A 23,187-nucleotide genomic window follows, 5' to 3' on the forward strand; every position below is an offset into this window, starting at 1 on the left:
CACCCGTGCATCAACACTAGCAGAATTTCTTACCCACAGCTGTCACAAAGGTTTCTTAATTCACTTGAAAAAGCCCTTCAAAACACTCCTACAGGGAATGCAGAGACCAAGTGGGCCCAAATCAGAGACGCCATCTATGACTCAGCAATGACCACTTTGGCAAACGTGAGAAGCAGAATGCAGACTGGTTTCAATTTCACTTTGAAGAAATGGAACCTGTCATAGCCGCCAAGCGCATTGCACTGCTGAACTATATGAAAGACCCAGCGAGTTAACATCCTTAGCACTGAAAGCCGCCAGAAGCACCGCGCAAAGAACAGCCAGGCGCTGTGCAAATGACTACTGGCAACACCTATGCAGTCATATTCAGCTGGCCTCCGACACCGGAAACATCAGAGAAATGTATGATGGCATTAAGAGAGCTTTTGGGCCAACCATCAAGAAGATCGTCCCCCTCAAGTCTAAATCAGGGGAAACGATCACTGACCAACGCAAGCAAATGGACCACTCGGTGGAGCACTATCCAGAACTGTACTCCAGGGAAAATGTTGTCACTCATACCGCCCTCAATGCAGCCCAGTCTCTGCCAGTCATGGATGAGCTGGATGAACAGCCAACAAAATCGGAACTCAGTAATGCCATCAATTCTCTAGCCAGTGGAAAAGTCCCTGGAAAGGATGGCATTACCCCTGAAATAATCAAGAGTGCCAAGCCTGCTATACTTTCAGCACTCCATGCTTTGCCTGTGCTAGGATGAGGGAGTAGTACCACAGGACATGCGCGATGCCAATATCATCACCCTCTATAAGAACGAGGGTGACCACGGTGACTGCAACAACTACCGTGGAATCTCCCTGCTCAGCATAGTGGGGAAAGCCTTCACTCGTTGTAAACAGACTCCAGAAGCTGGCTGAGTGTGTCTACCCTAAGGCACAGTGTGGCTTTCGAGCAGAGAGATTCACCATTAACATGCTGTTCTCCCTTCGCCAGCTACAGGAGAAATGCCGCGAACAAGGGATGCCCCTCTACGTTGCCTTCATAGATCTCACCAAAGCCTTTGACCTCATCAGCAGACGTGGTTTCTTCAGACTACTAGCAAAGATCGGATGTCCACCAAAACTACTAAGTATCATCACCTCGTTCCATGACAATATGAAAGGCACAATTCAGCATAACGGTGCCTCATCAGACCCCTTTCCTATCCTGAGTGGTGTGAAACAGGGCTGTGTTCTCGCACCTACACTGTTTAGGATCTGCTTCTCCCTGCTGCTCTCACATGCGTTTAAGTCTTCAGAAGAAGGAATTTTCCTCCACACAAGATCAGATGGCAGGTTGTTCAACGTTGCCTGTCTTAGAGCGAAGACCAAAATATGGAAAGACCTCATCAGGGAACTCCTCTCAGCTGACGATGCTGCATTAACATCCCACACAGAAGAGTGTCTGCAGAGACTCATCGACAGGATTGTGGCTGCCTGCAATGAATTTGGCCTAACCATCAGCCTCAAGAAAACGAAAATCATGGGACAGAACGTCAGAAATGCTCCATCCATCAATATCGGTGACCACGTTCTGGAAGTAGTTCAAGAGTTCACCTACCTAGGCTCAACTATCACCAGTAACCTGTCTCTCTTTGCAGAAATCAACAAGTGCATGGGAAAGGCACCTGCTGCTATGTCTAGACTAGGCAAGAGGGTGTGTGAAAATGACACACTGACACGGAACACAAAAGTCCAAGTGTTTCAAGCCTGTGTCCTCAGTACCTTGCTCTACGGCAGCGAGGCCTGGACAACTTATGTCAGCCAAGAGTGACATCTCAACTCATTCCATCTTCGCTGTCTCTGGAGAATCCTTGGCATCAGGTGGCAGGACCATATCTCCAATGCAAAAGTCCTCGAGGTGGCCAACATCCCCAGGATATATGCCCTACTGAGCCAGCGGAGCTTGAGATGGCTTGGCCATGTGAGCCGCATGGAAGATGACAGGATCCCCAAGGACACATTGTACAGCGATCTTGTCACTGGTATCAGACTTACCGGCCATCCATGTCTCCGCTTTAAAGACGTCTGCAAGTCCTGCGACATTGACCACAAGTTGTGGGTTTCAGTTGCCAGCGATCGCCAGAGCTGGCGGACAGCTATAAAGGCGGGGCTAAAGAGAGGGGAGTTGAAGAGACTTCGCAGTTAGCAGGAAAAGAGACGGAAGTGCAAGGAGAGAGCCAACTGTGTAACAGCCCCGACAACCAATTTTATCTGCAGTGCCTGTGGAACAGGTCTGTCACTCTAGAATTGGCCTTTATAGCCACTCCAAGCGCTGCTCCACAAACCACTGACCACCTCTAGGTGCTTACCCTTTGTCCCTCGAGACAAGGAGGCCAAAGAAAGAGAAAGAAATAACCCTTGAGGACCTGTCTCTTAATTTAGATCCTAGTTCCTGGTGTTCTCCAAACAGGACCTCTTGCCTACTCTTCTCTATCTTGTTGGCTATAACATGGACCACAACTGGATTCTCGCCCTCTCTCTCCAATATACTTTCAAGCTGGTTTGAGATGTCCCTCACCCTGGCACCAGGTAGGCAATAAACCATTTCAGTGCTGCTTACAAAGGATTCTAACTGTCCCCCTAATTATTAAATCCCCTCTAAATACCACATTAGGCTTCCTCTCCTCCCTCTCCTTTGGACAGTCTCCTGTTCAAAGCTGCCATGGTCTCCATTCTGGTTGTCCTTACAACAGTCTTAATCCTGATCTTCATAGATAGCAAGTATATTGTAGCTGTTGGATAGGATCAGTTTCAATGGTTCCCCATTCTCTATCTTACCTGGATTCCCCTTACTATTGGTCACACCAACCCCTGAAGTCTGGAGCAAGTTGTCCAGAAACTGCGTCCCATCCCCCTATGACCCTGTTGCCTTCTCATGGTCTATCTCCTACTCTTCCCTTCCTTGACTTCTCTGACTCCATTTCTGGGGATAGGCTATCAACTAATATTCACTATAAGCCCACTGAATCTCTCAGCTACTTTGTCTACATTTCCTCACAACATGTCTCCTGTAAGGACTCCATTCCATTCTCCCAGTTTCTCTGTCACATCTGTTTCAGCGATGCAAGCTTCCATGCTGGCACTTCCGATATGTCTTTCTTTTCCCTTAACCAAGGACTCTTTCACCCCCATCCCACCATGATTGATAGGGCCCTCGACCATGTCCATTCCATTTCATTCACTTCTGCTCTCACCCTTTCACCTCCCTCCCAGAACCATGATTGGGTTGCCCTTGTCTTCACCTTCTACCCCATCAGCTTCTGTATTCAATGGATCATTTTCCTCCACTTCCAGCATGATGCTACCACCAAAACAGCTTTCCCTCCTCTTCCTTTCAGCATTCCGAAGGGACCACTCCTTCCTCAATCACCCCCAACACACAATCCACTTCCCACAGCATCTTTCCATGAATACGCAGGAGATGAAACACCTGCCATTTTACTTTCTCCCTTCTCATTGTCCAAGGCCTCAAACACACCATCAAGGTGAAACAGTGATTAACTTGTACTTTTTTCTATTTAGTATATTGTATTCACTGCTCATGATGCAGTCTCCTCTACACTGGAGAGACCAAATCGCAGATTGGGTGATCGCTTTGCAGAACACCTCCATTCAATCTGCAAGAGGGAACCTGAACTTCCAGTCACCTGTCATTTTAATTCTCCACCTTTCTTCCACTCTGTCCTTGGACTCCGACACTGTTCCAATGAAGCTCAATGTCAACTGGACGCACTGCATCTCATCTTTCAAGTTGGCACTTTACAGCCTTCCGGACTCAACACTGAGTTCAACAATTTCACATTGTAACCTCTTGCCCATTTGGTCTCCTTTCTCTTTTGTGATTTTGTTTTTTTTTTCTGTCTTGATTTGCTTTTTTTTTTGCTTTCAGACAGCAACTATTCATGATTCTGCCATTTACACACCCTGAAAACACATCTTTTGTTTCTTTACTTCTCCCATTAGCCTTGCAACATGAACCCTTTGTCATTTAATCACTCCTGACTTCCACAAGTCTTCCCTTTTGTTCTTTTTCTCCACCCTCCCCTCTTTCACTTGCTTAAAATCTTTTACATCTCTAACTTTTCCCAGTTCTGATGAAAGGTCACAGACCTGAAAAGTTAACTCTGTTTCTCTGTTCGCAGATGCTGACTGACCTGCTGAGTATTTCCAGTATTTTCTGTTTTTATTTAACATTTTTAAATTTTATTCAACAAAGTTAGTCACTTTCAGACTCCGGTCCTCCACAAATTTAGTGAATAAAAACGTGATCCAATATTATTCAATAATATCTGACCAATATAATCTGCTCTAACTATCTTCTACAGTTCTGCTCATTTCCTGAGAAAGGCACTTCCTTTCTTGTTATCTCTTGTCTTCCATGAGATCTTTGCTTGTCCCAGGTATGGAACATAGATCAATACATTACCACATCAAGTGTTATCGCTTCCCATTTAACTTTCAAGAAGATTTCCTTGGACTGAGAACGTACTGGTCAAGGATGTTCTGAACAAAATTAAGAAATACTTCTTTCATCTTAGTTTGTTCAGTTTGCTTACCCATTGTTTTATTTTCATGTTTGTACTTGCTGCTGTTCAACCTTCAGTCCATTAACACCCTATTTGTCCTAATGCTTTGTCTTTCAACACACCATTAACATATTGTTTGCCTTTGCTCCGTGACCTCTTGGTCAGCTATGTGGCCTTGTCCAATCTACACCTTCTCCTTTGTTATCTCTTGCCCCACCCCCGCCTCACTTGCTTATAACCTTTGACATTTCTAATATTTGCTAGTTCCGAAGAAGGGTCACTGACCCGAAACGTTAACTCTGCTTCTCTTTCCACAGATGCTGCCAGACCTGCTGAGTGGTTCCAGCATTTCTTGTTTTTATTTCAGATTTCCAGCATCCGCAGTATTTTGCTTTTATTTAAGAAAGACTTCGCCCTCCTTTCCCTTTACTCTAACATTATCCTCATAGATTTCACCAAGGCATTCGACACTTTGAGCAGAGATAGACTTTGGAAAATCCTTGAAAAACTTGGATGCCCACCCAGGTTCCTGGCCATGGTGAAGCAGTTTCATGAAAATCAGTACAGACAATTCAAGCAAAACAGCGACCTTTTGAGTCCCTTCCGAATCCCCAGTGGTGTGAAGCAGGAATGTGTGCTGGCCCCAACCTCCTTATTCACCATCTTTTTCAGCATGATGTTGCAGCAGGCAATGGAAGACCTGAAGGAGGGAGTTTACGTACGCTTCTGGACCCTCAGGTGTCTTCAGGCTCACACAAAGACACAAGAAAAACTCATCCATGAACTTGTTTTCACCGATGACTGTGCTCTCCTGGCCCACAGTCAGTCAGACCTGCAACGTATAGCTACACGTTTTTCCGAGGCAGCACAACTCTTTGTACTAAAAATCAGTTCAAAGAAAACTGAAGCCCTGCATCAGCCTGAACCCCAAAAGGAATATAGACCACCAAGCATTGTCATCGAGGGAACTGGGCTCAATGCCATCAAGCAATTTACTTATTTGGGGAGCGTCATCTCGTTTGATGCCACCATAGACAAGGAACTGAAAATAGGCTCTCAAAAGCAAACAGTACAGTGGAACAGTGGCGCAGTGGTTAGCACTGCAGCTTCACAGCTCCAGGGACCCGGGTTCGAATCTGGGTACTGCCTGTGCAGAGTTTGCAAGTTCTCCCTGTGGGTTTTTGCCGGGTTTTTGCCGGGTGCTCTGGTTTCCTCCCACAGCCAAAGACTTGCAGGTTGATAGGTAAATTGGCCATTGTAAATTGCCCCTAGTGTAGGTAGGTAGGTGGTAGGGGAATTGAGGGAAGGTGGGCATGTGGTAGGAATATGGGATTGATGTAGGATTAGTATAAATGGGTGATTGATGGTCAGCACAGACTCGGTGGGCCGTAGGGTTGTTTCAGTGCTGTATCTCTAAAATAAAAAAAAAGGTACATTCAGCAGACTGTACAAATGGATGTGGAGCAACCACAGCCTCAGAGCACAGACTAAACTCAAAGTGTACAAAGCCATTGTCCTCACCACCCTTCTGTATGGCACCGAGTCATGGGTCCTATACCACTGTCATGTATGCCTTCTAGAGTACTTCCATCAGCGCTGCCTCCGCAGCATCCTCAAGATCCACTGGCAGGACCGCATCACAAACATTAAAGTCCTGGAAGTAGCCAAAATCACCAGCACTGAGGCCATCCTCCTGCATTGGACGGATCACGTTGGCCGGATGGGAGAGCTAAAAGGAACAGAGAGGCCCCATGCAAACGTTTCAAGGACTCCCTGAAGAAGTCCCTCTGTGTGTGCCACATCGACCATTGCCAGTGGGAAGTGCAGGCCATAGATCATGATGCCTGGAGATACTACATCAGGAGGGCTACAGACACCTTTGAGACTGAGTGAAGAGCCAGCATGAAAGAGAAAAGGAGGAGAAGGATAAATCTATTTTCCCCTAGCAGTGACTACACCTTCTCTTGCACCTGCTATGGGAGAATCTGCTGGTCACAGATAAGCCTGACTAGTCACCAGCAGGCCTGCAACTGATGAGTACAACCTTCCCAAAATCTTTGTCTGCAAAGAAATGCCAAGAGAGAACATTATCCTAATGAATATTTGGATAATTAAAGTCCCCCAATATCACCACTCTATATTTCTTGCACATCTCTGTGATTTCCCTGCAGATACGCTCCTCTACCTCTCTTCCCCTATTTGGAGGCCTATAGAATACTCCCAGTAGCATGATCATACCTTTCTTGCTTCTCAATTCTAACCAAATGGATTCTGTCCTTGCCCCCTCAGTGACATCCTCTCTTGCCAACACTACAATGCCTTCCCTGATCAATACTACCACCCCACCTCTCTTTTTTTTCTTCCCTACCTTTTCTAAACCCTTTGTATTGTTGAATATTAAGTGTTCAGTCCTCACCAATTTTAAGCCACGTTCCCGTTATTGTACTACATCATATTCCCACAAAGCTGTTTGTGTTTGTAGCTCACCAAACTTTGTATGTTTACATACATGCATTTGAAACCTGTCTTTGTAGTCCTCGTAGTCCTTTTTAGTCTGCTCCTATCTAATATGCTACTATTTCCTTCTCTAGTACTATCAAACACTGTGACTTTATGCACCTCTTTGCTCTTTGCTACTTCTATACGCTGGTACCCACCCCCTCCCATTTCAGTTTAAACCCTCCCCAACCACAATAATGAACTTCCCCAAGAGGACATTGGTCCCAGTCCTGCTGAGGTACAACCCATCCCTTTTGATTAGGCTCTTGCTGCCCAGAACTAGTCCTATTACCCCAAGAATCTGAAGCCCTCCTTCCTGTATCATGCCTTGAGCCACTATGAGATCTTAAGCAGGCTTTGATAGGTTATCTTTATATACTGTGATAGCTAATGAAGGATGGGAATGTTATTTTGGCAAATGTGTGACTTTCTCTTAGGTTGTTGTCTGATCAAGTATTAAATTATAAATGTGGTCAGCAATAGATCCAGGTTCCATGAAAACTTTTCAAAAGCAAATCCTGACAGATTTTGTTTTTAAACTTGGACAGACAGATGTTTAATAAGTTTAGTTAGAATTTATTATTCAGCAACTTTGTAAATTTCTTCAGAAATTCCACTACAATGTAGCCATTTTGTTTGAAGACCTGCTGCATATTGTTTCTGTTATGACCAGGTGAGAAAGGTGTCTAGGGGTCCCTCTCAGCCTTCACCTGGTCTTACCGTAACAGAGATTAATTTTAAACACCCCGTGTTTTTAGCTCCCACTTGGTGAATCTTTGTTCACCGCTTTCCAATTATAAGGCAAAGAAACCAGCACAAACAGGCTTTCTTAGGTTTAAAGAAGAAAAGTTGAAATTTATTAAACTTAAACTCCAATTCGGTTAACACCTACGGATACACGACATGCCCATGCTAGCATGCATATGCAATACACACATGCAAATCGAGACAGAAAAGAGAAGAAAAATAAAGTGGAAAAGTTTGAAGCAATATCTGAAGAGTTTTTGTTACAGGTTTTCAAGCTCACTGTAGAGTCCTTGATTGTAGATAGATCTTGCTTTTCATTGGGGACCAGTATTCTTCTCAAACCTTGTTCGCTGTAGAAGACTTTTCTCTCTTGGGGTTCATGTGTCTTCAGTGGATTTAGAGGCTTGTGAGAAAGAGATGGGAGCAGGCAGACAGGAGAGGCTGTGGCAAGCCAGCTAGGAGAGATCTTCTCAGTCCAGGAGCATTCTGCTTTCTGCCCAAACTGTTCGTACAAATTCAAAAAACTCAGGTTGCACAGCAGGTTAGCCATATGACTAGCTGGTTTGACTATGTCCGTTTGTGTATGGGGCCATCTTAGCAGTCAACCAGGAATGCGAGCTCCCCCACCTTCAACATCTGGTGATCAAAGACCACTGTGGGTTGAATGTGTCAGGGAGTGGCTACTTTGTCCTTCCAAACACTGTCTGTTAATATGCAAATGTCTTTTCCAGCCATGGCTGATCTGTTTAACAAGTCCTTTCTTCACTCCAGTAACAGTTTAAAATCAATGTTCATGACAAAATTAATGTGCCTCGTTCTTGGCAGGTTGGGGCCGAGCATGACAGTTTCCATTCAACATCCTGTGATTAAACACTTTATCAGGTACTGCAGGCAGTGTTAAATATAATGTACTTTTATGCACTATGCATTGCTGCATTAAAGTTAATAAGACTGGCTTCTTTAACATAGAAAACACATATTGAAATAACTATCCTTTTGCTAGGTTTTATGATCAGTTGTGCGCAACTTTGATGAAGTGCATACTCTTTTGTTAATGTGAGCACCAGCCAAAGAGTGTACATATGTACAACACAATCTTCTGAGTGGAGGAAAAATAGGGTTGAGGTGGTCGAATGTGCAGGCTCGTTTGCACCTGTAGACACAGAAGCTGTCTGGCCCAATTTTATACATAGCATTGAATTTAAAAGCAAGGAAATGATGTTGAATATGTAGAAGACTGAGTACAGTTTTTAGACATACCATATTAGAAGGATATTAGAGCCATGAAAGGTACAATGAATATAGTACTGAAGACTTGTGCTCCAGATCTAGCTGCAGCCTGAGCCAAGCTGTTCCAAGACAGCTACAACACTGGAATCTACCCGGCAATGTGGAAAATTGCCGACGTATGTGCTATGCACAAAAAGCAGGACAAATCTGACCCGGCCAATTACCGCCCCATCAGTCTATTCCCGATCAACAGCAAAGTGATGGAAGGGGTCATCGACACTGCTATTAAGCAGTACTTGCTCAGCAATAACCTGCTCACTGGGTTTGGGTTCAGGTTCCGCCAGGGCCACTCAGCTCCTGACCTCATTACAGCCTTGGTCCAAACAGGGACAAAAGAGCTGAACTCAAGATGTGAGGTGAGAGTGACTGCCCTTGACATCAAGGCAGCATTTGACTGAGAATGGCATCAAGGAGCCCTAGCAAAACTGGAGTCAATGGGAATCGGGGGTAAACTCTCCGCTAGTTGGAGTCATATCTAGAACAAAGGAAGATGGTTGTGGTTGTTGGAGGTCAATCATCTCAGTCCCAGGACATTACTGCAGGAGCTCCTCAGGGTAGTGTCCTAGGCCCAAGCATCTTCTGCTGCTTCATCAATGACCTTCCCTCCATCATAAGGTCAGAAGTGGGGATGTTCACTGATGATTGCACAATATTCATCACCATTTGCGACTCCTCAGATACTGAAGCAGCCTGTGTCCAGATGCAGCAACGCCTGGACAACGCCTGGCTTGGGCTGATAAGTGGCAAGTAACATTCGCGCCACACAGTGCCAGGCAATGATCACCTCAAACAAGAGAGAATCTAACCATTTCCTCTTGATGTTCAATGGCATTACCATTGCTGAATCCCCCACTATCAACATCCTGGGGGTCATCATTGACCAGAAACTAAACTGGATCAGCCAAATAAATACTGAGGATACAAGAGCAGGTCAGAGGCTGGGAATTCTGTGACAAGTAACCCACCTCCTGACTCCCCAATGCCTGTCCATCATCTACAAGGCACAAAGTCAGAAGTGTGATGGAATACTCTCCACATGCCTGAATGGGTGCAGCTCCAACAACACTCAAGAAGTTCGATACCATCCAGGACAAAGCAGCCCGCTTGATTGGCACTCATCCACCATCTTCAACATTCAGTCCCTCCACCACCGATGCACAGTGACAGCAGTGTGTACCATCTACAAGATGCACTGCAACAACTCACCAAGGCTCCTTAGACAGCACCTTCCAAACCCACGACCTCTACCACCTAGAAGGACAAGGGCAGCAGATGCATGGGAACATCAGCACCTTCAAGTTCTCCTCCAAGCCACACACCATCCTGACTTGGAAATATATCACCATTCCTTCACCGTCGCTGGGTCAAAGTCCTGGAACTCCCTTCCTAACAGCACTGTGGGTGTACCTGCACCCCAAGGACTGCCCTTCTCAAGGGCAATTATGGATGGGCAATAAATGCTGGCCTGGCCAGTGATGCCCACATCCCATGAATGATTTAAAAAAAATACTAGAATAATACTGGGTAGAATTGGTCACAATAAAGAAAGGCTTGAAAATTGTGCCTTTTCTCACTGAGACAGATGTTAAGGATGGACCTAATAGAAATTGTCAAGATTCTGAAAAGTTTTGACAGTCAATGATGCTGGCAAATTGGTAACAAGAGTGCAGAGAATGAGGATCATCAAGAGAAGAGTAGAGGGGATGGTAGGGTCACAGCCCTGGTAGTGTGTCTATCGTTTGTAAGCAATCCATGAGACTTGTAATCAGGAAAATAGCATGGACACTTGATGGGCTGAATAGCTCTTTTTCCACTCTTAATGGTAATATCAGTAAAATAGAGAAGGCCCAGAAAGGGTAATAAAGTTTGCAGGCTAGAAGTGAAGGATCACTCATCGCTATGAAGCTTTTCCCTGTGTCCTGTCCTGTCGTATTAGAGCAACGCTACAAGAGTTTCCAAGAAATGGTAGCAGTATTCATTCCAGGGCTTAATAAGTATATGAAAAGTTGTTGAGAGGCACAGCAGAAATCTATTCTTGGAGGTGTCCTTAGCAATGAAGAAGATGTGGGAATTCCACTTAAGGTCAGAGGGAATAGTAAATGGCAACAGTGTACATAGATGAAGAAAAACTAAGTGTGGAGTCATAAAAATATATCAAATTACTATCCAGTAGATATCCGAGAATATTGATTAACTCGCAGGTGACAAACATTATACTATCAATAATCGGATGCCCTTGCTCACTGCCCTATATTGATCCAGCAAAGCCTTGATTTTAAAATTCTCATGCTTGTTTTCAAAGCTCTCCATGGTCTTGCCCCGACCTATCTCTACAATCTACTTCATCCCTACAGCCCTTAGAGATCTCTGTGCTCTGCAAATGCTGGCTTCATGCGCATCCTTTATTTGTATTGCTCCACCATTGGTGGCAGTGACTTCCGCCACATAGGCCGTTAGCTCTGGAATTCTCTCACTAAACCTCTTTGCCTCTTTACCTCCCTCTCCTCAAAGAGTACAAAGAACAGTACAGCTCAGGAACAGGCCATTCGGCCCTCCAAGCCTGCGCCAATCTTGATGCATGCCTAAACTAAAACCCTCTGCACTTCCGGGGACCTCTATCCCTCTATTCCCATCCTATTCATGTATTTGTCAAGATGCCTCTTAAATGTCTCTTTGGTACCTGCTTCCACCACCTCCCCCAGCAGCAAGTTCCAGGCACTCACCACCCTCTGTGTAAAGAACTTGCCTCGTACATCTCCTCTAAACTTTGCCCCTCTCACCTTAAACCTATGTCCCCTAGTAACTGACTCTTCCACCCAGGGAAAAAGCTTCTGACTATCCACTCTGTCCATGCTGCTCATAACTTTGTAAACCTCTATCATGTCGCCCCTCCACCTCCGTCGTTCGAGTGAAAACAATCAGTGTTTATCCAACCTCTCCTCATAGCTAATGCCCTCCAGACCAGGCAACATCCTGGTAAACCTCTTCTGTACCCTCTCCAAAGCCTCCACGTCCTTCTGGTAGTGTGGCGACCAGAATTGCATGCAATATTCTAAGTGTGGCCTAACTAAAGTTCTGTACAGCTGCAACATGACTTGCCAATTTTTATACTCTATACCCCGACCGATGAAGGCAAGCATGCTGTATGCCTTCTTGACTACCTTATCCACCTGCGTTGCCACTTTCAGTGACCTGTGGACCTGTACGCCCAGATCTCTCTGCCTGTCAATACTCCGAAGGGTTCTGGAATTTACTGTATACTTCCCACCTGCATTAGACCTTCCAAAATGCATTACCTCACATTTGTCCGGATTAAACACCATCTGCCATTTCTCCGCCCAAGTCTCCAACTGATCTATATCCTGCTGCATCCTCTGACAATCCGCATCATTATCTGCAACTCCACCAACCTTTGTGCCGTCCGCAAACTTACTAATCAGACCAGCTACATTTTCCTCCAAATCATTTATATATACTACAAACAGCAAAGGTCCCAGCAACGATCGCGACGTTTAAGAAACATCTTGATAAATACATGGGAATAGAGGGATATGGTCCCCGGAAGTGCAGAAGGTTTTAGTTTAGGCAGGCATCAAGATCGGCGCAGGCTTGGAGGGCCGAATGGCCTGTTCCTGTGCTGTACTGTTCTTTGTTCACTGATCCCTGCGGAACACCACTAGTCACATCCCTCCATTCAGAAAAGCACCCTTCCATTGCTACCCTCTGTCTTCTATGACTGAGCCAGTTCTGTATCCATCTTGCCAGCTCACCTCTGATCCCATGTGACTTCACCTTTTGTACCAGTCTGCCATGAGGGACCTTGTCAAAGGCTTTACTGAAGTCCATATAGATAACATCCACTGCCCTTCCTTCATCAATCATCTTTGTCACTTCCTCAAAAAACTCAATCAAATTAGTGAGACACGCCCTCCCCTTCACAAAACCATGCTGCCTCTCGCTAATAAGTTCGTTTGTTTCCAAATGGGAGTAAATCCTGTCCTGAAGAATCCTCTCTAATAATTTCCCTACCACTGACATAAGGCTCACCGGCCTATAATTTCCTGGATTATCCTTGCTACCCTTCTTAAACAAAGGAACAACATTGGCTATTCTCCAGTCCTCTGGGACCTCACCTGTATCCAATGAGGATGCAAAGATTTCTGTCAAGGCCCCAGCAATTTCTTCCCTTGCCTCCCTCAGTATTCTGGGGTAGATCCCATCAGGCCCTGGGGATTTATCTACCTTAATGCTTTGCAAGACACCCAACACCACCTCCTTTTCGATAATGAGATGACTGAGATTATCTACACTCCCTTCCCTAGGCTCATCATCCACCAAGTTCTTCTCTTTGGTGAATACTGATGCAAAGTACTCATTTAGTACCTCGCCCATTTCCTCTGGCTCCACACTTAGATTCCCTTCTCTGTCCTTGAGTGGGCCAACCCTTTCCCTAGTTACCCTCTTGCTCTTTATATACCTATAAAAAGCCTTGGGATTTTCCTTAATCCTGTTTGCCAATGACTTTTCATGACCCCTTTTAGCCCTCCTGACTCCTTGCTTCATTTCCTTCCTACTGTCTTTATATTCCTCAAGGGCTTCGTCTGTTCCCAGCCTTCCAGTCCTTACGAATGCTTCCTTTTTCGGTTTGACTAGGCTCACAATATCCCGCGTTATCCAAGGTTCCCGAAACTTGCCAAACTTATCCTTCTTCCTCACCAGAACATGCTGGTCCTGGATTCTAATCAACTGACATTTGAAAGACTCCCACATGTCAGATGTTGATTTACCCTCAAACAGCTGCCCCCAATCTAAATTCTTCAGTTCCTGCCTAATATTGTTATAATTAGCCTTCCCCCGATTTAGCACCTTCACCCGAGGACTACTCTTATCCTTATCCACAAGTACCTTAAAACTTATGGAATTATGGTCACTGTTCCCGAAATGCTCCCCTACTGAAACTTCAACCACCTGGCCGGGCTCATTCCCCAATACCAGGTCCAGTACGGCCTCATCCCGAGTTGGACTATCTACCTATTGTTTCAAGAAGCCCTCCTGGTTGCTCCTTGCAAATTCTGCCCCATCCAAGCCCCGAACACTAAGTGAGTCCCAGTCAATATAGGGGAAGTTAAAATCACCCACCACTACAACCCTGTTACCTTTACATCTTTCCAAAATCTGTCTACATATCTGCTCCTCTACCTCCCGCTGGCTGTTGGGAGGCCTGTAGAAAACCCCCAACATCGTGACTGCACCCTTCCTATTCCTGACCTCTACCCATATTGCCTCGCTGCATGACACCTCCGAGGTGTCCTCCCGCAGTACAGCTGAGATATTCTCCTTAACAAGTAATGCAACTCCCCCACCCCTTTTACATCCCCCTCTATCCCGCCTGAAGCTTCTATGACGCTCCGTAAAACCTACCTCCTGTTATCCTATCTCCTTATGTGGCTCAGTGTCAGATATTGTTTGATGAAGCTCAGGTGAACCTTGGTGCAGTTTACTATGTTGAAGGTGCTGTTTAAATGTTAATCATTGTGGTTGTGCATCACTCCAAAACATAGAGCAACAATAACTAAAGATGATCCAGGTGTCTGAGTACTACAGTCAATTCCAATTAATTTAATGTTACTTCATTCAAATTATCTGATAAATCAGATTTTCGCACTAAATTCTCATTTTGCTATGTTCTATGTTGCCTGATTCAAATTATTGGATAATTCAAAGATTTTTAGTGTAAAGAAAAACTGTTTTGGCACAAAATTCGGATCCTTACCACCCATTTTTTGGATGCTATTAATGACCTTAAAGGACCAAAATGACATCCACGATATCCATGAACAATTCTGGAGTGAGTCACACCAGACGTCATTCTGGCAAAGACATTAGCACAGGCGCAATGAATGTTCACCAAAAGTATGCAGAGTAAGCAGATCATGACATCAGTTAACAGGTAACATTGATTTGAAGCCAGTGCTGCTATTTTGGAGCTCAATACTCCAGTTAATGCCCTCTCCTAATCACACACAGCTGAACATGTTTTCATCAGCAAGAAGGAACCCCACCCCCAACCCCCAACTAGTGCTATTTAAAGGGATCATCAACTACTTTAGGGTTAGTTGCTGATTGAGTTCTGCTGGTTGTTACTACAATTATACAACGAAATGGTGCTTTTTAGAGTTCTTCACATTTTCTAAAGTCTACAAGGAGTGGTGTAGCAGCTGCTGAAGGACTTTGTCCTGACTTCAAGGCCTCAGCACAAACCAGTTGCTCACAGACGTGGCTGCAGTTGTTGGCATTTCTCTTGGAATGTAGCATGATTGGGAGAATGAGCAGAGGCAATGCAGAGCAGGGCAAGTTTTCTATTCCAGAAAGCCAGATGGTGAAGGACAGAACTGGAGCCAATCTTTAAACACTCTAATAAGCTTTTATTTACAGAGATACACATTGCAAACATGCACCTCCTCATCCAACAACCACAATTCAGCCTGATCCTATATATAGGAGTACAGGTGCATCCCCAGTTAATGTCCACCATGTGAATAAAATTAAATTCTCAATTACTATTCAATTAACAGCAAGTTACTAAGAGTTGTTGGGGGTGTAGGGGCGGTGGGGAGGGGGAGGAGGGAGAAGGGCATTCTTACTGAAAGCTACCACCTGTTGCAGCCACAACTGCAACCTCAGAGCAGGGTGAGCATCGCATAGCCAGTGACTGTGAAGATGACCGTGGCAGTGAACTTTTGTGCGTCGGGCTCCTTCCAAGCTGGAGCTGGACATATTTGCAACAGCTTGCAGTTTGCCATCCACTGTTGCGTAAGGAACTGAATCTCTTTATTCAAAGAGGACTAACTACATTTCATTCTCTTGTAACAGAGTAGCAGGTGGAGTGAGCAGGCCCTTCGCGGGGATTTCAGGATTCTCTATGGTGCAGGGTGCCATTGACTGCACGCATGTTATTTTTCAGGTGCCACAGGTCAACCTTGAGATATACTGCAATGAAAAGGGATTCCACTCACTTTATGTCCAGCTGGCGTTTTCCAATATAAGAATCATGCTGGTCAATGTCCATTATTCTGGCAGCAGATATCATGCCTTCATCATGCGGCAGACCGCTGTGCCATCTGTATTTCAGCTACCATGGCAAAACAAAGGGTGGCTACTGGGTGACAAAGGCTATCCGTTAGGCATGCCTCATGATACTGGTGCATAACCCAAGCACGCATGTGCAGCATGCATAAAATGAAAGCCATGCAGCCACATGAAATGTAATAAAGGGCAGAATTTGATGCAGCCGTTTAATGCAGGTATGGTGGCATGGGAGGACAGAATCGCGTCAGAACCGTCCGCCTGGAAATCTGGCGTTATAACATCTGTTCCGGAATTTGACAGTGGTGGGAAAGCACCAAGGTAGCAATGCTGCCCCTACGTGATGGGAAGCTTTTTTAAATTGTTGAGAGGTTGTTTATAATGCATTTACATCTCATTATTTGGAATGTAACAGTTGGCTCTTGATATTGTGGATGGCGGGCAGCACTCACCTGCCTTCAGTTTTGCGACATTAAAACTTGGCAGCACTGAGGCGAGAGGCTTCAGTACGTCAACAGGGAGGTGGACCTAAGTATTGCTGCATAGGTGAGGGGGGGTGGGTGGGGTTAGCAGGCCATTGTCTGACTGTGTTACTGTGTGATCTGCAAGGAGGCTCAGGTTCTTGGGGGCTCTACAAGGGCCTTGGGGTCTCGGGAGCTCCACACAGAGGCTCGCAATCTCGGGGGTTCTGCAACAGTTTTGCGCGGATTGGGGGGCCTGAAATGGGTTAGGAAATGCAGTGTGATATGTTTGTTTGCTTATACAGCTGGAAGAAGGGGTTGGCTATCTGCAAGGCTGGCCTTTGAGTGCCATCAGGGACTCGGCCGAGAGATTTCGCAAAAGATCAGTTGCCAAGGCAGGGTTGTTTTTGCTTCAACTACGCACTGTAGGCCCGTAGGTCACCTGGCGTCGGTCTCAGACACTCTGCTTTTTGGACCCCCATGGCGTGATGCGATGCCTCTGACAGATAGAGAGCCAACAGGCTGCACCTGTCGGTGACGATAAGAGCAACAGCAGCCGGCAAACCACCTGTGCTAGGGAGTGTACTGGACTCGAATCAGCTCCCTCCAAATGTCTAAGTGGCGTTGTCAATAAAGACTGCACCTCTCCAGAGAGGCTGTCACCAACTTTTGCACCATGCTGCAGGACAAGTTGTGACCTCTGGGCTTTGGGGGTCACCCTGTGCGAGTGGCCCTGAACATCACCGTGGCACTCAACTTCTAGGCGTCTGGATCTTTGAGGGATCCACTGGGGACATGTGTGGCGTCTCCCAGACAGCAGCTTATCACTGCATTGAGGTGGTGACCAATGTCTTGTTCAAGAGAGCCAGTGACTATGTGTGCTACCGGACTGACCCTAACAGTCAGACCAAGAGAGCCATCAGGTTTGGGGTCATCGCTGGATTTCCCCGGGTGCAAGGTATGATAGATTGTATACAGGTGGTCATCAAAGCTCCAACGAACCTGCCCGACACCTTCATCAAGAAAGGGCTTCCATTCAATCAACGTTCAACAGATGTGTGACCACCAAAAGTGTTTCCTGCAGGTGTGTGCCCACTTCCTGGGAAGCAGTCACGACACCTACATACTTCAACAGTCCCTGGTGCCACTGCTTTTCAGGCCCCCCTGCTCACCTTCAGGGATGGAATCTTGGGGACAAGGGCTACCCATTGAAAACATGGCTACTCACATCTGTGAGGAACCCTCACAATGCAGCGGAGGAGAGGTACAACAATTGCCGGGATATACACGAGCGACCATCAAGCAGGCCATTGGGCTACTGAAGATGAGAATCTGCAACCTCGATCGATCCGGTGGAGCCCTGCAGTATGCCCCAGCGAAGATGTTGCATATTGTGGTGGTCTGCTGTGCTCTGCACAATCTAGACCTGCAGAGGAGGGAGGCCTTACTTGAAGATGAGATGCCTGAGCAACACCCCTCCACCGACGAGGAGGACACAGAGGAGGGAGGGGAACAAGCAGCACTGGATGGTGGAGACCTTGTGCCAGAGGCCAGGCAGATTGAGCAATGTGCCTGAGAGGCAAGAGACAACCTCATAATCACCTGCTTCCAGCTACCCTGATATCCAATCACAGAGACTCCAATGAAGACTGACCTCAATGCATGTAGTCTGTCGCCTCCTTTCCATTTGTGTTCCCTGACTTTCGACAAGCGACAATGCCCACTAGTGCCCATGGGAGAACATATGTTAATGAAGGCTGTGGGCACATTTGCATTGCATTAAGGCTGAAGGGGAAGTCTGTAGCTCACAATAAAGGCATAATGGAAAAATGCCCCCAGACACAGATCCTTAACGATTGTAACAAAAGAACATTTATTTAAAGATGCATGGGAACATCACCACCTGCAAGTTCCCATCCAAGTCAAACACCATCCTGACTTGGAACTATATTGCCATTCCTTCACTGCCGCTGGGTCAAAATCCTGGAACTCCCTTCCTAACAGCACTGTGGGTGTACCTACCTCACGTGGACTGCAGCGGTTCAAGAGGCAGCTCACCATCACCTTCTCAAGGGCAATTAGGGATGGGCAACAAATGCTGGCCTGGCCAGTGATGCCCACATCCCATGAATGAATAAAAAAAAAATCAATAAATTGCATATGTTATACACCCGTGAGACCCTAAATGTGGATAGATGGATTTCATAATACGTTTGCTAGTGCTCCTACACAATGTGATCCCTGTTACAGCAGCTGGGTTGGAGGCCTGTTGCTGATCGGGCTGCCTCTTGGCCTGTGATGACTTTGGCAGGCATCCTCTGACTGCCTGAGACCTGGAGGGCCCCGGCTGCTGAGGGTGTCCAGGACTGGCTCTAGAACTCTCTTCAGGCATTGCGGCTGCTGGAGTTTGGCTCACTGGCAGAGGGGCTGAGGAGCCGGTGTCCGCAATCAGAGCACCCTGAGAGGAGTCCCCAGGTGTGGAGGACAGCCTCTCCTCCTCTCTTTCAAGGCAGCCCCTGGACCCTTTCTGGGCTTTCCCATATAATTCACCCTTCCGTCAGCTCTCAGGGGAGTTAATGGGAGTGAGCTGTGAAAGAGGGTGGCCAATGGCCGGGATGCAGCCGTGCCTCTGTCAGTAGGAGGTGATGCTTGACCCCCTTTGCCAGTGTTTTTGTGGTGTGTTCCTTCCCATGTCCCGCTTCCTCCTGTGCAGCCACATGCAAACCCTCAAAAGGAGGGTAATGTGGAGCACTCACTTGGCGAAACAAATGAGGTCATTGACTCTCTTCCTGCACTGGACCCAGTTCCGGAGGGTGACCCCACAACTGCTGGCCTCAGCGATCTCCTTCCAGGCTTGCTTGGTCAGGCGGGAAGACCTCTTCTTAACATCCCTGAGGAAGAGAATCTCCCGCCTTTCCCTTGCAGCCTGGAGGAGAATCTCCAGGTAGGCATCACTAAATTGTGAGGCTTCCTTCTGCCATGGGCCATGGTCAGTGCAGCCTCCGTTTCAACAGGCACCGTTTCAGCTTCCTTGCCTCTCAGTTCGATGCAGGGGTCCTGGGCCAGCAAGTGGCAGTTGAAGGGGTCCTGTACCCGCACGTGGCAGCTGAAAGGGTCCTGAGGCACCAGGTGCAGCTGAAGGGGTCCTGAGCCAGCGAGTGGCAGCTGAAGGGGTCCTGAGCCAGCGAGTGGCAGCTGAAGGGGTCCTGAGCCAGCAAGTGGCAGCTGAAGGGGCCCTGAGACAGCGAGTGGCAGCTGAAGGGGTCCTGAGCCAGCGAGTAGCAGCTGAAGGGGTCCTGAGCCAGCGAGTGGCAACTGAAGGGGTCCTGGGCCAGCGAGTGGCAGCTGAAGGGGTCCTGCGGCACCAGGGGCAGCTGAAGGGGTCCTGGGCCAGCGAGTGGCAGCTGAAAGGGTCCTGGGCCAGCGAGTGGCAGCTGAAGGGGTCCTGATCCAGCGAGTGGCAGCTGAAAGGGTCCTGGGCCAGCGAGTGTCAGCTGAAAGGGTCCTGAGCCAGCGAGAGTCAGCTGAAAAGGTCCTGGTCCAGCGAGTGTCAGCTGAAAGGGTCCTGAGCCAGCGAGTGTCAGCTGAAAGGGTCCTGAGCCAGCGAGTGGCAGCTGAAGGGGACCTGAGCTAGCGGGTGGCAGCTGAAGGGGTCCTGCAGCACCAGGGGCAGCTGAAAGGGTCCTGGGCCAGCGAGTGGCAGCTGAAGGGGTCCTGGGCCAGCGAGTGGCAGCTGAAAGGGTCCTGGGCCTGCGAGTGGCAGCTGAAAGGGTTCTGGGCCAGCGAGTGGCAGCTGAAGGGGTTCTGAGGCAGCAAGCGAATGGAAAGCAGTCATTTTCAAAGGACAAGAGTGAATGCAGGCTGGCAGGCCTTTAAATCTAGCACCAGCACTTGCTCCAGCGACATCTGCCGAAGTGATGATCATCTCGCCTCCTTTCCCAGCCATCCACATCGCATTTGGGAATGGTGCCCATTTTCAAGCCCACCACCAGGACTGGTGGCAGGCTCACAAATTTCAGTCCAAAGTGTACATTGGTGAGCTGAAACAATGGGCTGTATTTTACTGGGACAGCAGAAGACACCCTGCCGGGGCCAAAGATGGGAGGCGACTCTGATTTGGCAGGCAGCGGGACCTGGGGATGCATTTTACCGGCATCAGCGGTCCAGCAGTAGCCACTCAATTGGCTGACACTGGGGCTGCTATCCTATTAAGGACAGCGGCCTGCTCCCAAGAGCTGTTGGCCCAATTAGAGGGCTGGCAGCTCAGCAGCACCACTACTAGCGGTGACTACTAGGATTGTTGAGGCAATGCCCCAGGAAGTGACTCCGTGAAGCACGAACCTGCTGTCCTTTCTCAAGAAGACAGCAGTTTAACTCCCACCACTGCTGTGCCACCAGTACCCTCGCAGTGACCTTGACCGTTCTTATGAGGTCATTGAACTTTTTTGCAGCACTGCATCCAGATCCTTGGATCTTGACTCCTGGCATTATGACTATCTGGCCCCACAACCTCCTGAGCGGCTTAGCCAAATGGCCTCCTGTGGATACAGCACTTCTCCTTTGTACTTCCTCCACCAAGAAAATATTCGACGGACTACGGGGAAAAGGCGGGGAAGTGGAACTAGGTGAGTTGCTGTTACAGTGCTGTAACCATTTTATGATTCTAAGGCCTCCAGTGTAATGTCCAAGAACCTTTGGAGCATGATATCTGCCATGTTGTGCCATTATTCAGTCTTTTTCCATGTCAGAGTGGCTTGTGAAAGGACTTACATCACCTGCTCCTGCTACACTGCACATCCCCTGTGGAGGTACAGACTGGCCTTATGTAGTGCAGGCTAGCTTTAACTTGTGCGAGCCTCTCCTGATCTTGGGCTCCCTGCCTAAGACTTGCAGCCACTCAACAACGTGGTTATCACTGGCTGCACACATTACAATCATACTAATGAGCGGCAGCACGAAGTTGACTTGCTGCTTATATCACATTGAACAGGTGTGGACTAATCGTGCATCACAGGTCTTGTGCCCATTTTCAGGTGCTGCCTAATTTAGCCCCCTTTGAATTCTCGGGAGTACACTGCCCCTAATCTTCAAGCATAAAGGCAATCCACTCCAGAGTTTCTGGAACTAAATTAACCCAGGGATATTTAAAGTACACAATCATATTAGGAATATTCAATCAGTGAGCATCGAGAAGGTCAGCTAGAGGCTTTTACCAAATCCTCCAGGATTCTGCTAAAAAGTCATGAAATTTAAATCTGATCAGTGAAAATGCTTCTGCATGTGGTGTTAATGGGTTAATTAGGGGCACATATATTTAATTATGATTGCCTTTGGCAGAGATATTCTGAGTGCAAGGCATCTTGAATGCCCCATTATTGTTTTAATTGCTATTATCTTCAGACAGCTTGATTACTACTGTAGCTGCTTTTTTCTATATATTTACAGCCAAGCCTTTTCTTGTCAGGCAAAATAATATGTATTTGTAATTTCACAGTGTTGAACTTGTAATGAGCACCAGAAGACGAGGTTGAATTCAAAGATAAGTGCTGTGACCGACTCTTTCCCCTTCCAGGTTTTCAGGCTGTGTTGCCTAATCAGCAGCAAGGGTTTCAAGGCCTACTGGGAGTGCAGCAGCCGCCCCAGAGTCAGAACCTGTTGAACAACCAACAGGGAAATCAGGTGCCAGGTGTGATGGTCCAATATCCAGCCATGTCTTCTTACCAAGTAGGTTATCACTAGCGATTTTGATGTCTTTCAGTTGCTGCTCCAATCTGAAGATGTTTACAATTTGTTTAGAGAGTTAGAAAAGCTGTACAAATAAGACCTGCCACTGTGGGATTTGTGTAATAATTGCTTGCAAAAGCAAAATGTAATGTGTTGCAAGCTGTGCTGGTTAACTAAAAATAACCACGCTTACAAAGTAATAGTATATTTTGTCCTTAAACAAAGAACAATTCATGCCTGGCTCTAATTTCCTTATTGTAACTATTATTTCTCAATCTACTGTTATGATGACCATGTTACTTTCTGCGAGATGGATACTTAAATCTTGTAACATTTCCAAATTGCCAAGGTGAATTAGATACACATCGCTGAGGATGAATAGCAGGTCTAAAACTGTATTAAATCTCAAAACAAACTAAACTTAGTTATCCCTCATTGTATTGTTTCTTTATTGATGCATTAAAAAATCCTGTTTTTGGTTTCATTATTCCTTCAGATATTACATTTCTATTTTCCCCTATTAAAACTAACATATGCAACTTCTAAGTTACTGATATTAAAGTAACTAGATTTGTTGACAGTTTTTCAGATCATTAAATACTTTGATTTGTCTATAAGAAAATCTAACAGAACATTAATGTCAGTATTGGTGGATCTTCCTAGTAGCCACACTGCATTGTATAAAATGGTATTCTGCCAAAATACTAAGTAAGGTCTGTAAATTGACTGCCAAATGAGGTACTTTGTCAACATTATGAAACTGCATTGCTCTGTTTAACACAATTTTATCAAATCAAGCTGTTGATACAGCTTGGA

At 46.5% G+C, this 23,187-nt stretch overlaps 1 protein-coding gene across 3 annotated transcripts in view; it reads left to right on the forward strand.

Annotated features, from left to right (window-relative positions):
* LOC137369635 (cAMP-regulated phosphoprotein 21-like) overlaps positions 1-23,187 on the forward strand; it is a 758,358-nt gene that overhangs the window by 731,799 nt on the left and 3,372 nt on the right. For all 3 annotated transcript variants that reach the window (XM_068030966.1, XM_068030967.1, XM_068030968.1), the window contains one exon: positions 22,220-22,371. In XM_068030966.1, the coding sequence (XP_067887067.1) occupies positions 22,220-22,371 (152 nt within the window). The remainder of the gene's footprint in view (positions 1-22,219; positions 22,372-23,187) is intronic.

The sequence above is a fragment of the Heterodontus francisci genome, chromosome 5 (assembly GCF_036365525.1).
Source record: "Heterodontus francisci isolate sHetFra1 chromosome 5, sHetFra1.hap1, whole genome shotgun sequence".
NCBI lineage: Eukaryota > Metazoa > Chordata > Chondrichthyes > Heterodontiformes > Heterodontidae > Heterodontus > Heterodontus francisci.